Genomic DNA, 13,639 nt, shown 5'->3' on the forward strand with positions numbered 1-13,639 from the left:
GATCTCCCCAAATCAACTACAAAACTGCCGCTGGATGCCTAGTTAACGAACATAGAGTGATTATACCTCGTTCTTTACAAGCAACTATTCTGAAGGATGTACATGTTGGACATCTGGGAATAGTAAAGATGAAAGGGTTAGCGCGATCGTTTGTATATTGGCCTGGAATAGATTCAGATATCGAAAGGACTGCAAAGATGTGTTACGAGTGTGCAAAAAATGCTAATGATCCCCCAAAGTTTCGTGATCACGTTTGGGAATACCCTAAGGCGCCGTGGGAGCGCATTCACATCGATTTTGCCGGGCCACTTTTGGGAGTAATGTTGCTAATAATCACGGATGCATACAGTAAGTGGATCGAGGTGAAGGTTACAGTTAGCATGACAGCTAGTGCGACGATTACTCTGCTTGACGAACTTTTCTCAGCGTACGGAGATCCTACAACTGTAGTCTCTGATAACGGAACCAACTTTACATCTACTGAATTCAAAACATTTCTTCGAATGGCAGGCGTTAAATATCATAAGTTAACTGCTCCATACCATCCATCCACCAACGGACAGGCAGAACGAAGTGTACAGACAGTGAAGAATGCATTAAAAGCGATAAACTCAACGAGGAATAACATACAGCGTAACCTGAACGAGTTCCTTCGTCGATACAGAAGAGCCCCTCATTCTACTACCACCACCGTGTCAACTATTTTTGGGTCGAAATATTCGAACATGCTTAGACTTAGTATTACCAGCGGATCCATCAACAAATATCGATCAACAACAGAAAAGTAAAATGGATTCGTCTTTTCGTGAGTTTAAAGTCTCCCAACCAGTTTATTTTCGTTCCTATAATCCAAGAATGGCTAAGTGGGTTCCCGGCATTATCTCGGCTCGCTTAGGAGACTTACATTATGAGGTTGATTATAAGGGTAAGAAATGCAAGCGACATGTTGATCAACTGCAAAACAACGCGAGCGAATCAGTCAGCGAGTCAGAGAAAAGTCCATGTATGGGTGACAAGCCTGATCCCTACCGCTTTCAGTTTTCATCGGAGTCTACACCAACCGGCGTTACCATTGGATCCAGCAGTCAGGAACAGTCAACTTCAACTCCGATCTCAGGCAGTAACGGTGGCGAACGGGCCATCACCCCACCTGTTAGCCAAGACACTGGTGCGATGGCGACACCTGCAGCCCCACGAAGATCGACGAGAACAAGGCAGCCACGAATAATCTTCTCACCCGATGGTCGCTGAAGGAGAGAAATATTGTTATGTTTTGCTGCGCAATTTAATATATCTGCGCGCACTGGTTTCCCGATTCCTGGCAACACTACCTGTTTTTTGACATTCTCAATGTTTACATTATCATTAATAAATAACGTGGTTAAACGAATTACTTCGCGATTTATATTAATTCCAAAAGAATGCATAATCTTAAAATAAATACGTAAAAATAACATCTCACTTACATTTTATTTTCTCTTTCTTTACATATATCCCATATCTATCCGGGGAGGAACGAAGGAGTATGACCTACATCAGAAGAGAAACTGAAGAACAACGACAAATTCAGGTGAGGTGAGGAAGCACAGGAGTATCAGGTAAACCCTCATTGGCGTAGCTAGGAACTTTCCCTGGAGGGGGCCTAGGGGGTGCCTTCCAAAAATTTGAATTTTGATTATGATCTTGTTACTCTGGCTGTCACCGATAGCACAAGGTTTTGTAGGAAAATACTAGGCGGACTTGATGAGGATCCGCGCAATTACCAGACATGTCGTGAATACAACCTGTCCGCGCATCACATCTTTATTGATTTCAAAGCAAGATACGATACAGTCGGTTGAGACCAGCTATGGCAGATAATGCACGAAAACGGGTTTCTGAATAAACTGACGCAACTGAGCAGAGCTACATTGGAGAGAGTGTTGTGTTTCGTGTGCATCTCGGGGATACTTTCGAGTTACTTTGAGACGCGGCGAAAGTTGGGACAAGGTGACGGCTTGTTTTGCATGCTATTCAACATTGCACTTGAAGGGGTGATTCGACGAAATTGGAATCTGGGACAAGTGTTCTAAACGTAAATGCGGCCAAGACCAAATACTCAAAGGAAACAAATGCGTGCCTCTCGCGGACGGTAACTCTTGATGGCGACGAACTAGAAGTGGCAGACGGGTTCGTGTATTTGGTATTGCTGGTACACACGGACAACAACACTAGTAAGAAGATCTAGTTGCGCATTCAAGCGGGAAATTAGGCTTCTTTAGCCCTTCGCAAAACGCTAGCCATACGTGATTTTCGAGCGGAAGATACTGCTGACGTTATTTGGCGGAGTACAAACTGAAAGCGGAGAGTAACGGAGACGTATAAATCATGAGCTACAAGCACTGTTTGGAGAGATTGCCATCGTCATCTGGCGAAAGTCAATAGGCTACAGTGCAACGAAAATAGTTCTCTTTAACAACTGCACCAGCACCAGGAACAGGAAGGCTCAACGTGATGGCTCGACCAGTGATTTGCGACTTCTGCGAGTGGGACATTTGCGACGAGTGGCCCAAGATGTAGTTGAATGGAGACGAATGCTTGAAACAGCATGAACCGGGGTGGCTACTAAGCTAGTGACGACGACGACAACTACGCTTTTGCGATGCCCAGTGAAAAAGAAAATATCTACACAGCGGGAACATATACACTGAGTTTTTTCCCGGTTTCTAATTCCAATGAGGAAAATTTCTGGAGGGGCCTGCAGAATTCTGGAGGGGGCCTGGTACCCCAGGCACCCCCTCTAGCTACGCCAATGTAAACCCTACAAGGTTAAAGGTAAGAGAAGGTAAAGTACTTCAGCGAGATCGTAGCAGCAATATATGCAAGAGTTCAAACAAACGCTAGAATTATAAAGAAGTGCAATAATTCTAAAAAGAAGGAAATTATGGTAAAATCAGTATCACCAACTTAAAGCCCAAATGTGTTTCCGACTCTTAAACACGAAGGAAGAGTCATCCCACTACAGTAAATTCATTTTATTTTCGAAACCTATCTAAAGACTGTACTGGCCAAGCAGTGTTCAACCGGCCAACATAGGCTAGTCCGTCTGGAGTACTGCTCTGCAAGATAGAAGTTAAAATTTAGTTTTTGGGTTGAGCCTTGAAAAATCAAGCTGCCAGGCAGCTCCAACTCAACACCCCACAAAAAAAAATCAATTCAAATTTTAAATTCAATTTCGAGCAACATTTCAAGTTCAATGTTATGTCCAATTTTCACTAGTCCTAGTTTCAAGTCAAATTCTGTTTTAAGCCCGATTCTATGTTTAATTTCAGGTAAAACTTCCAGTCCAGATTAGTCCTAATTTAATTCAAATTTCAAATCCAATTTCAAGTCCAATTTCAAGTCCAATTTCCGCTTCAATTTGAAGTAAAGCTTCAAGTCAAAATTAGTCGAAATAAAGTCTAATTTAGTTGACACATTCTGTATTAGGTATTTCACTGGTTATCATAATTTTATTAAAAATACATCTTCGCTTCGGTTTGACCATTTTATTTTTCATCATTTTTTTACTTCGATTGTTCTACAAGTAGTAATATTGTTTCTGTAGAGTTATCTCGCTTTCAACTCCATCCAAATTCCCTTCTCCGCCTCAAGCGTAAACAAATTTTTCGCAATTTGTAAAGGCACTTGCGTCTTGTCGGTCGGTTCAAAACTGAACCGCAGCAGCAGATAGTAGACGATCAGTTTAATCTCCATCAGTGCCAAACGGGATCCAATGCAATTCCTGGGCCCTACACCGAAGGGCGCGTAAGCACCGGTGTTGATTTTCGATCGGTTAGTCTGGTTGAACCGTTCCGGATCGAACCGCTCCGGGTTCGGGAAATATTTCGGATCATTCTGTACGGCGATGGTTGGCAGCAGAACGGTTTGGCCCTTCTTTATAACAAACCGAGCTCCGGCACCGTTGTCGCAGTGATAGTCCTTGTTGCAGTACCGCTCGGTAACCACGGCTGGCGGCCATTTGCGAAGCATTTCCGACACGACCATATCCATATACTGCATCTTCTGAAGAGCTTCATACGTTAGGGGCGTTCCGTCAAGCTTTTGTTCCGTCTGAAGTATTTCCTCGTAGAGACGGTTCTGTATGTCTGGGTTGATCGTTAATTCGTAAGTCAAGAATGCCGCGCCTGTTGATACTGTATCGAATCCGGCAAAGAAAAATGCGAAACACTGGGCAATGAGTTCCGTCTCCGTCCATTCTCTTGAGTGTACAGCTCGTCCAACACTTGATTCTTGAACTGTTGCAAAACCAGTGTCCTCAGAGTCTTGTTCTTCCTTCGAATGTCGCAGTGTACCGTTTTGAACCTCCAGAAGCATCTGGATCATATCATTATGTACAATTCCATGCGTTTTTCGTTGTCTCATATTGTCGACGATCATCCTTCGGAAATAATTTTCCACATCGCGATCAATAAAACCCAGCTCCATTTTCTCCGCTAGCTTGGGGAGAAATTTAATAAGCATCACTTTAACCATCAGCCAAATTGATTGAAAATTCAGCATCTGTTTTCCCTTTCGGTAGAATTCATTTTCCGAATCACGCATCGAATCCACTTTGACGCCGAACGCAACGATCGCAATGACGTCGTTGCAAAATTTCGAAAAAAGGTCTTTCATCTCCAGCTCTAGGGTTTTGCCCGCCTGTGCCTCGGCTAGGAGAAAATTGCTCGTAGACTGACAGCATTCGGCTACCAGCCCGAACATGTGCCGCATTTTACTGCCGGTAAACGCCGGACTTAACGTCGATCGCATGTCTCGCCACTTCTGTCCACGCAGGGCAAACAGTGAATTTCCGAACAGGTTTTCTCCGCCGATTTCCTCGTCCGGACTGGCATTGCTCATCGACGGTGTGTGGTCCACGAAGTGGTCAAAGTCTCTGATCGAGATACGTTTGATGACCTCCGGATCGCGAGCCAAAAACATCGGCGTCAGTAGATCGTACAAACCGACGATTCTGAAAAGGGTTTTCTTTTCGTTATTGGTTCTTTCTAATGATTTTCGAAAAAAGGTAATACTTGGCCTCGGGAAAGGCATTGTACAGTGCTTGCGTGTGTTCCGTTACATTTCTTTTACGAAACATCATCGGTCCAGAACTTCCCAGCAGAAACGTTGGCTTCAAACACGGTATCGCCATCGGTAGGAAGTAATGATATTTTTTCGATATATAATGGTAGATAAATAGCGCCACAGCACCGATGGCTATGGCTGCGAGCAGATCCACTTGCACCATGTTATCACTTGTCTTGCTTTGAGACGATTAACGTTTTTTCGCGGTCGGTATCGCCTAACCTATCGAGAGAAGATATCAAGGTCAATCACAAAAGGTAACGCACAAACTGATAATAATCGGGAACGCGATACTCACGGAAGGCGTCCGAACGCGTTGAACGATTCGGTCGAAATAATAACAGCGTCACTCGCGGCAAGAAACATATCTGGAATTTTGGGCGTGATTGCGAACCAAGCAGAGACGCTCAAGTGGCTTAGAGCTCTGTGCTGCTAGCGAGGCAGTCTATTTTTGGCGACACTGCTCGAATTATTACTTAATTGAATATTTGAATTTCAACCATTACGGCAATTGGGTTTGAACCGCGGCACACGGGTAAACTATAGTACCTATAGTTTGAAATGGAGTTGGATGCTAACGGTTTGGTGGACCTTTGAGATGTTTCGATAACCTTCGGTAGTATTGCGTGCTACGGATCGGTGAGCTAGTTCCATACTGAATCGTACGCTATGAAACACGTAATTATGTACGCATTAGGAAGAACACGTTTGGTTTCATGCTAGTCAATGGTATATTTATCCGAAATTATGGTGAAGCCAAGCGGAAATATTTTGCTGTTCAACAGTAGGGTAAATGATTTTGAAATGGACCTAGTCGAATTCTGATCTTGAATGGACCTATTTTTAAATAAGAATTTTAGGATATAATTATCAAGTCTTTGTACTGTATTTAGCTTTTATGTTTAACTTTAATCATTTCTGAACGTAAATATACTAAAATTAAATTAAAATTATAGCCAAAACCACTTTATTGCCGCTTATTTAAAAGTAGTTGTTTTTCAGCGTTTTGGCAGTCACCATAGAGTATTTTCAAACTGTTACTACCCGGAACCCTTCTGGTTTGAAATAAAACAACACTCTTAAAATGATGCTAAAATATGTGTAATTTCAATTTAGGTATTTAAAAGTTCAGTAAAACCAGTAAAATCTTCAAATTCCTTAAAAATGTTAACCCCCTTTTTTGATCTTGAATGGACCTAGTATTGATTTTAGAATGGACCTAGTTTTGCGCTCCGAGACATCACTGACGGTAGCTATCATTGCCTACCACTAACGAACTCGTCGTTGTATATTCATTGAAACTGCTTGTTGTCGCTATAGTATCTCTGTTTATAATTAATCTATAAGCGCGGGATATTGAAAGTAGGCTTGATTTATAGCCTAAAAAAACTTAATTATATTGATAAAACTAACTATCACTCATCCTTTTTCGTAGTTGCTTCATAGTGTTTGTACATTTTAGCCTCTAGTTTTGAAACTAAAAAGTCTTCCTAATTAGTTAGCTAACATATGTCATTTTATGCTTAAAACAATATAAACTTAATTTATTCTCAGTATTGTACAAAAATTTTAACCATCATTGATTAAAAGATAAGATGGATCAAAAGATAAGAGGGATACTAACTGCCTTCTGTTAAGGGGGCATAGTACCTTTTCAATTTTTTAAAACCTAAATTTTTTTGTTGATTATTTCGAAAGATTAACATTTTGACCATATGTGTTTGAAGTCGTTTGCATGAATTCCAAATATTGACAAAGTTACAGCTATTTGCACCGCGCATGTCTGGAGCGATTACACAGCGAATAAAAACTTCATCGTCGTTTTTCTCAAAACCAGGTTTTGAATGTCGGTACCATAAATATCTCAAGAACGGCTCAAGCAATTCTTATGATTCTTTTTTTGTTTGAAAGCCAACAAAATTATCTAGTGTTTGGCCCATCCTTTTCTTGATATTGTAATTTTTGAATTTTTTAGAAATGTTTAAAGTCAATTTTTTCGTTTAAAAACCAGACTTTTATGTTTCAATGTCCGCCATTTTGTTATGTGTTCGAATTCTAAAAAAGGATGGATCAAACACGAGATAATTTAATGTTCTTTCATGTCGTTTTGGAATTTTTCAATTCGGATAAGCCCCCCAGCGCCAATCCATGGTACCGCAATTCATGGTTTTTTTGAACGACTATCTTCGAGAAGCCGTAGGGGCAAGGGGAAGAGGTTCCTTTATGAAAACAAAATTGCAAATATTAGTATAAAATGCAATGTTTCGCGCAAAATGCAAAAAACCCGATTCAATTTGCCTTTCGCGTTATCGAGAAAAAATTATTTGAAATTAGGCAAAAAATATGGTGTAAAAGGTACTATGCCCCTTAAAAAAGAGCTATTTTTGCTTCATTTGCATTAGCACAAAACCAGTTACACTTAAATTTTTCAATTGGATTTTACGTATTTGTTTTAGCACGAAGCAAAAGTGTAATCTATATAATCTATATAAGTAATCTATATAAGTAGAGCAAAATTTTCCCAATTTGTTCGCCCTATGTAAAAAAATTCCCAAATTATGCTAAACGGGACAATTCTTGTATCATCAAAAGTAATGCACAGAAGAATGAAACAAGTTATTTGAGAATACAATTCTGAAGATTTATATATAGCTTTATTGTATAGGAAACTCTAATATTGGAACTTCGAATTGAGTTACGAAGCTAATATTCCAAACTCTATTTAAAGTGGTTATCCCTGCTTAACTATCTACAGGCAACATCGTAAAAATGGTTGGAATCAAAATTTTTTTCATGGACAAATAACGTCCTGTATTTTCCATATAAATACAGCAAAAAGTTTTGCTGTAAGTTTAAGTTTTGACAAAACTCAGATTAGAAATAGTTTAAACACGTTAATCAAGCATATACCAAAGCTTCAAAACACCTTTAGCGCGCTGACCGAAAACCCTAAGGCCAATAAAATTTAACCGGATCCTGTTGTCACAAAATCAGACTCGTCTGAGTAAAAAGAAGCAGCCACTTCTGATGGTTAAGAACGCCAACTTCCTTACCCTCGTGAAACTTTGTGATGCCCAACCGCCCTACAAAATTACCCGGTTTGGAAATAAAATAATCTGTGCGTCAATGGAGGATTTAGAAATTAGGTAAAGGCCTGGATAATGATATGGTGCAAAAAATATAAAATTTGGATCAATATCTGGACCATTTTTTAATCGAGCAAAAAACAGGGGTTTGAAGCATTTTTATTTAAAGTTTAAGCGTGAAAACCAAATCTGTTCTTGCTTTTAATATATACGTTATTATTTTCCATGCAAAAATGTACGAAAAGAAGACAAAAACGAGAGAATTTTTTTTGGGCGATTTTCGGAAACTCCGAATTCGAATTTCCATTTCTGTTTCGTGCTAGAAGTGTTAAGTACACTCATTTTTCGAGTTTTTCAGACTGTAGAGCCCACGGACAATTGATTTTATACTCATATCCTCCAAATTTTTTTAGCCCCCCGATTTTTCAAGCCAATTTCCAAAGGGGGGGTAGTGACAAGAACTTAAAAAATATTTTGCAAAGGCCTTATATTCCGCCGATAAGTAAGCAGGTTGACTTCACATCACCTTTTGGTCGATTGACAGATAAATTAAAAATCAGTTTAGTAAAATATTCAAAATCATGCAACCGGACTAACGTTGTACTACGTCATCCGTGGTCGTATCTTATACACAACGCCTCTGATTTTTTTTCTTGGGGGATGTAAAGTTTTCTTTAAGCACCTCTCCCCTCTGACTTGTGACAAAATTAATACCTCCTTGTCCACCGAAATTGAGTGACTCTGAGATCTAAAGTATTCATTTTTGAAACTTCCTATTTTGTATCTGGTACAGTTCTTCATCGACTATCATTTAAAATTAAAACCTAGTATCTAAGCTTACCTTTAAACCTAGTGGAATTACCAAGTCTAATTTTTTCAAGCACCATTTACAGTATGATTTCGAATTTGACAACAAATGCGTGTCGCCTATGTTGCCAAAATCGAAACCGTGGCAAAATCTAGACCATTTTTCAACTGAAAAAATTGCATATTGCATATAATGTGTCAAAAATTGAATAATTACCACCAATTAACCAATTTTTCACGATTGCAACGGTTTTATATTCAAAATGTTCGACAGGGGCTGTCGCAAACCTTTAGATGCTTTGCAGCAAGACGTAGTCCTACGTCAGTAAAAGTCTGACCTTTCGAAATATGTAGTCACTAAATAAAAACTCGAACCCCACTGTACTTGATAAACTACGTTTAATACAAGTTATATTACATATTTTTAATGAATGGTTTCAATTTTTTGAAACTAATAGGCGACATAATTTTTTTATGACATGGAAATCGTTTCAACCATATCTGAACAACAGGTAATAATAAATTCCCAATATACAAATGTCACACACAGATACATACACAACGCATATCAAGTCACTGAAACAGTGTTCAATTGTTGGGCTGACATAAAAACAAGACCCTCGGCGACTGTGACTGATTTCAAATTTTTTAACCGACTTTCATACCTTTCTAACAGAGTATAAGAAAGGTAAAAGCTGTTCAACCTTGTGTCCTATTAATAAATAACAGTAGTATAGTTGTACTATTAAAAAAAATTCTTTGTTATTATTTTGTTCATTTACATGGAAGAAACTATGACAATCCTAATTTAGGTCAATTTCAAAATCAAAAATAGGTCCAATTCAAGATCATGTTGGGTCCATTCAAGATCAAAAAAGGCTTTGGCAAAAAACGATATATTTAATAAAAGTTTCATCAATTATACATTTTTAAAGTACTGATAATGTAGAAAAAAGGTGGTACTTTCCAACAAATAGTAACATCACCACATATTATTTATAAATGACGAGTAAATTGAGCAGGAGTGCGAGTAGTGGTGTTAAAAAACGCTAAATAGGTCCATTCAAGATCAATTACCCTATGTGCATGTTCACTAGCGTTCCCAGACACAAATAAAATGTGGGGCACCGGACCTTTCAGAAGAATGTTTTGTCCTGGAAAACCGAGTAATCATGGCTTGGTTAATCTGTTATTACATATTACAAAAATACCGGCCCGGTTAGGTTGAAAACTTCCGACTTTCAGGTGCAATTGGATTGTTGTTGGAATTTGATTTTAAAGTTGATGATTAAACTCGAAATTAAACTTGAAATTAGAGTTGAAACTGGACGTGAATTGGGTTTAAATTATACTTGAGAATAGACTTGGAATTACATCTGAAATTAGACTTAAATTTAAAATTCAAATTGTACTAGAAATTTGAGTTGAAACCAGAGTTGAAATTGTACTTCAAATAGGAAGTAAATTGGACTTGAAATTGGGCCTAAAATCGGACATGCAATTGGACTTGCTTCCGTTGCCCGTGTTTTCTATTTCATTGTTCAGTTCTTCTTCGTTTGCTCTCCTTATTTTAGTTATTTTCAGACTTGCTTTTGCTCTTGTTTTTCACTCATATTCTCTGTATTTTTTCCCAGTTTTCCACATATTATCTTCCCCTTTTAGTTTAGTGTGCAGTTTTCGATCTTTCTTTTGTTTTTCTTTTTTTTCTTGCCAGTTTTTCTTCCTTTTGTCGAATTTTTCTTTTTTTTTTCTATCCCGTGTGTTCAGTTTTGGTCACGTTTTTCCCCGTGCTCTTTCCGTTTTGTTTTCTCCTGGAACAGCAGGAGACGGATTAGCTCTGGACCCATCGGTAATCGATCTGTGAATGTTCTAATAAAATTTACTCAAATTGTCATAAGAAACTGTTTGCTCTTCGTTGTTTGGTTCATGATAGAATTTTTGAGTTAGGTAAATATTCAGGAAATCTGAGTTTTCAGCCATGGGCTCAGGAACTACAAAACCATGAAAATTTTATTATTTAATCCTTAATTGATCAACCGGGTACACCTGTACCCATGTTGAGATTTTCGAGTTCCAGTTTCGTACTGTTCCTTTTGCAACATCGTCAGAAGGCTCCAGCTATTTGTTATTTACTTATTTTTTCGTAAATTGAAACGACTTTTGTATTTACAACCGGGTGCTTCGGTTGCTCGGATTTTCGGTCAGTCAAGTTAGGATTAAAGTGTAAAAATTGATTAACAAGAAAAAATCAGAGGGGTTGTGTACAAGACACGACCGCATATATAGGTGACGCAGGACTACGTAAGTCTCTTTGTAGTGATAGTGGCATGTATTCATGCTTGTAATCATTCGATTCTTCATGTATACATGCTATATGCAACATATATACATGCTACATGCGTTGTATGTAACATTTATCAAAGTAGTAACATTGCATACGTTCTCAAAAGATTGTGCATTTGAAAACAATTTAACAAAATCAAGAACAAAAACTATTGCTTTCCTGCTACCTTACTGAAATTAAAGATTGTTTTTATTATCTATGGTTTCTCACGTTGAAGGGATTTTAGGGGCCGTGCACTAATTACGTAAGGCATAATGTGGGGAGGGGGTGTTCCGCTAAATCTTACAAAATCTTATTTGGGGGGAGGGGGGCTTAATCATTTCTTACGTAAGATTTTCACACTCGAAAAATTGACTTATGAAAAATTCACATTTTCAATAGCAACCCACATTACTTGTTGCTAAAAATTTCAAATAGATAAGTTTTGAAGTGTCGAAATCCTTCATACTGCAAGGAAAGGCACAGCAACCTGCTGAGTATTTTAGCCTTGCCCACTCAAGGAAACAACAGTTGGGCTACTTGTTCTTGAGCCATCTGATGTCATCGGTTTACGCTATCCAGCTTTCCACGAGCGATGAGGGTGGCTGATGGGTACAACTTTCTGAAGGGCACAGCTCGGTTTTGACATTCAATGCAGGAGCGGTTACTGCGGTTACTATGGAAACCACTACGGTTGTTTGCTGGTTGAGTGGAAAAATGTAAACATTGTTTAGTTTTCGCAGACCAGCCGAAAAGGAATTTAGTTATACGGAAGCGCAGTTTTGTAACTATTCTTTGCTGAAATATTGTCACATTGAATACAAAGACTATTTCACAAAATGATAGCCAAGAAAGTACAAAAATTCGATTCTCTTCAACTAAATTCTTTTTCGGCTGGTCTGCGAAAACTAAACAATGTTTACCATTCACCAAACAACCGTAGTGGCTTCCATAGTAACCGCAGTAACCGCTCCTGCATTGAATGTCATAACCTAACTTCGCCCTTCAGAAAGTTGTAGCCGCCATTATCGCTCGTGGAAAGCTGGATTATTCCAACATATTTCGTTGCAATTGCTTATCTCAATCCCGCAAGGCAGCCGCAAAATCCCTTATGCTATCACGAGAAACATTTTTGTTTAAAAGTAGCTTATTCAACTAATGTATAGCTGTACCAATGGAACTAGTGCTAAGCTACTATACAACAAAAATGTTTCTTGGGATGTATTGTTCTTCTGTTCCTATAGATCTTGAATGCCGCATGTGACCAGAGTGGGGTCAGTATTTTGCTTCAAAGGAAACCGCGGGTGATCATTACAGATCTGTACATTAGACGCAACGGAGTGCCAATTCCAACATAAGACCATGCCGCGTATCATCTAGAAGAGGCAAAGAAGTTCTTTGTACGCTACTTGACGAGGACACGTGTTTAGACGATTTAGAGTGGATCAATGCGAATTAAGTGAACGCTAGTAAGTTTTTGAGCATACACCAACATTTATTGACAACCTCAATGCTGAAATACGTTCTGTTTGTGAGTGGCCCATAAAGGGATTTACAACAGATAATGGATATTGTTTTTTTATTAATTTTTTTGAACTTTGGTTTTTATAAACTTGTTTAAACTTTGTTAACTGCTTCAATATTCTTTCAATGTATAACTTTTTAAATAAAACTTAAGTTTTGATGTTTCAAAAAATCTTACTAAGATTTTTTTATGGGGGGAGGGGGGATTGGCCAAAATCTTACAAAATTTTATATAGGGGGGAGGGGGGGTTCAAAAATGAGGAAAAAGCCCTTACGTAATTATTGCACGGCCCCTTACCAATTCAATCCTATTTTATCAACAGCACATCTTTTCACTACACTTCTAATGAAACGGCAAGCATGCGTATTCAGAAAGAGTCGTATTATAACCGAACAGTACAGCTGTAGCACATTTTTCCAACACAGATATCAAGTTCTCCGAGGTTTAGTCGTCTCGCAGTAAAGAATTTGCGATCTGTTGGGACAACGAACTAGTGTCATTTTTTCTGGCACACTTCCCTAACACAGACATCAAATTGGACTAGGTTTAATCGCGTTCGTAAGAAATCTGTTGGCACGAGGAGGCTTTGTTACTCTCTCTGACGTACTTCCCAAGCAAGGACATCAAAATGGTCTAAGTTGAACCGCGGTATTAAGAAATCTTGTTGAAATGAGGAAACTTTGTCACTTGTTTTGGCTTACTTTCTAAGCACAGATATCAAATTGGTATAGGTTTAGATCATCGTAAAGAATCTTCCAACCAATCACGAAACCAGAATTCTGGTAAAACATA

General features: G+C 38.6%; 1 protein-coding gene across 1 annotated transcript; it reads right to left on the reverse strand.

The window, feature by feature from the left end:
* Positions 1–3,588: 3,588 nt before the first annotated feature.
* LOC128735377 (probable cytochrome P450 9f2) lies at positions 3,589–5,269 on the reverse strand. The gene is made up of 2 exons (XM_053829865.1): positions 5,055–5,269; positions 3,589–4,993 (listed from the first exon to the last, which is right to left on the reverse strand). The coding sequence occupies exons 1-2, from the start codon at positions 5,267–5,269 to the stop codon at positions 3,589–3,591; spliced, it is 1,620 nt and encodes a 539-aa protein (XP_053685840.1).
* Positions 5,270–13,639: the final 8,370 nt, after the last annotated feature.

The sequence above is a fragment of the Sabethes cyaneus genome, chromosome 2, assembly GCF_943734655.1.
Source record: "Sabethes cyaneus chromosome 2, idSabCyanKW18_F2, whole genome shotgun sequence".
NCBI lineage: Eukaryota > Metazoa > Arthropoda > Insecta > Diptera > Culicidae > Sabethes > Sabethes cyaneus.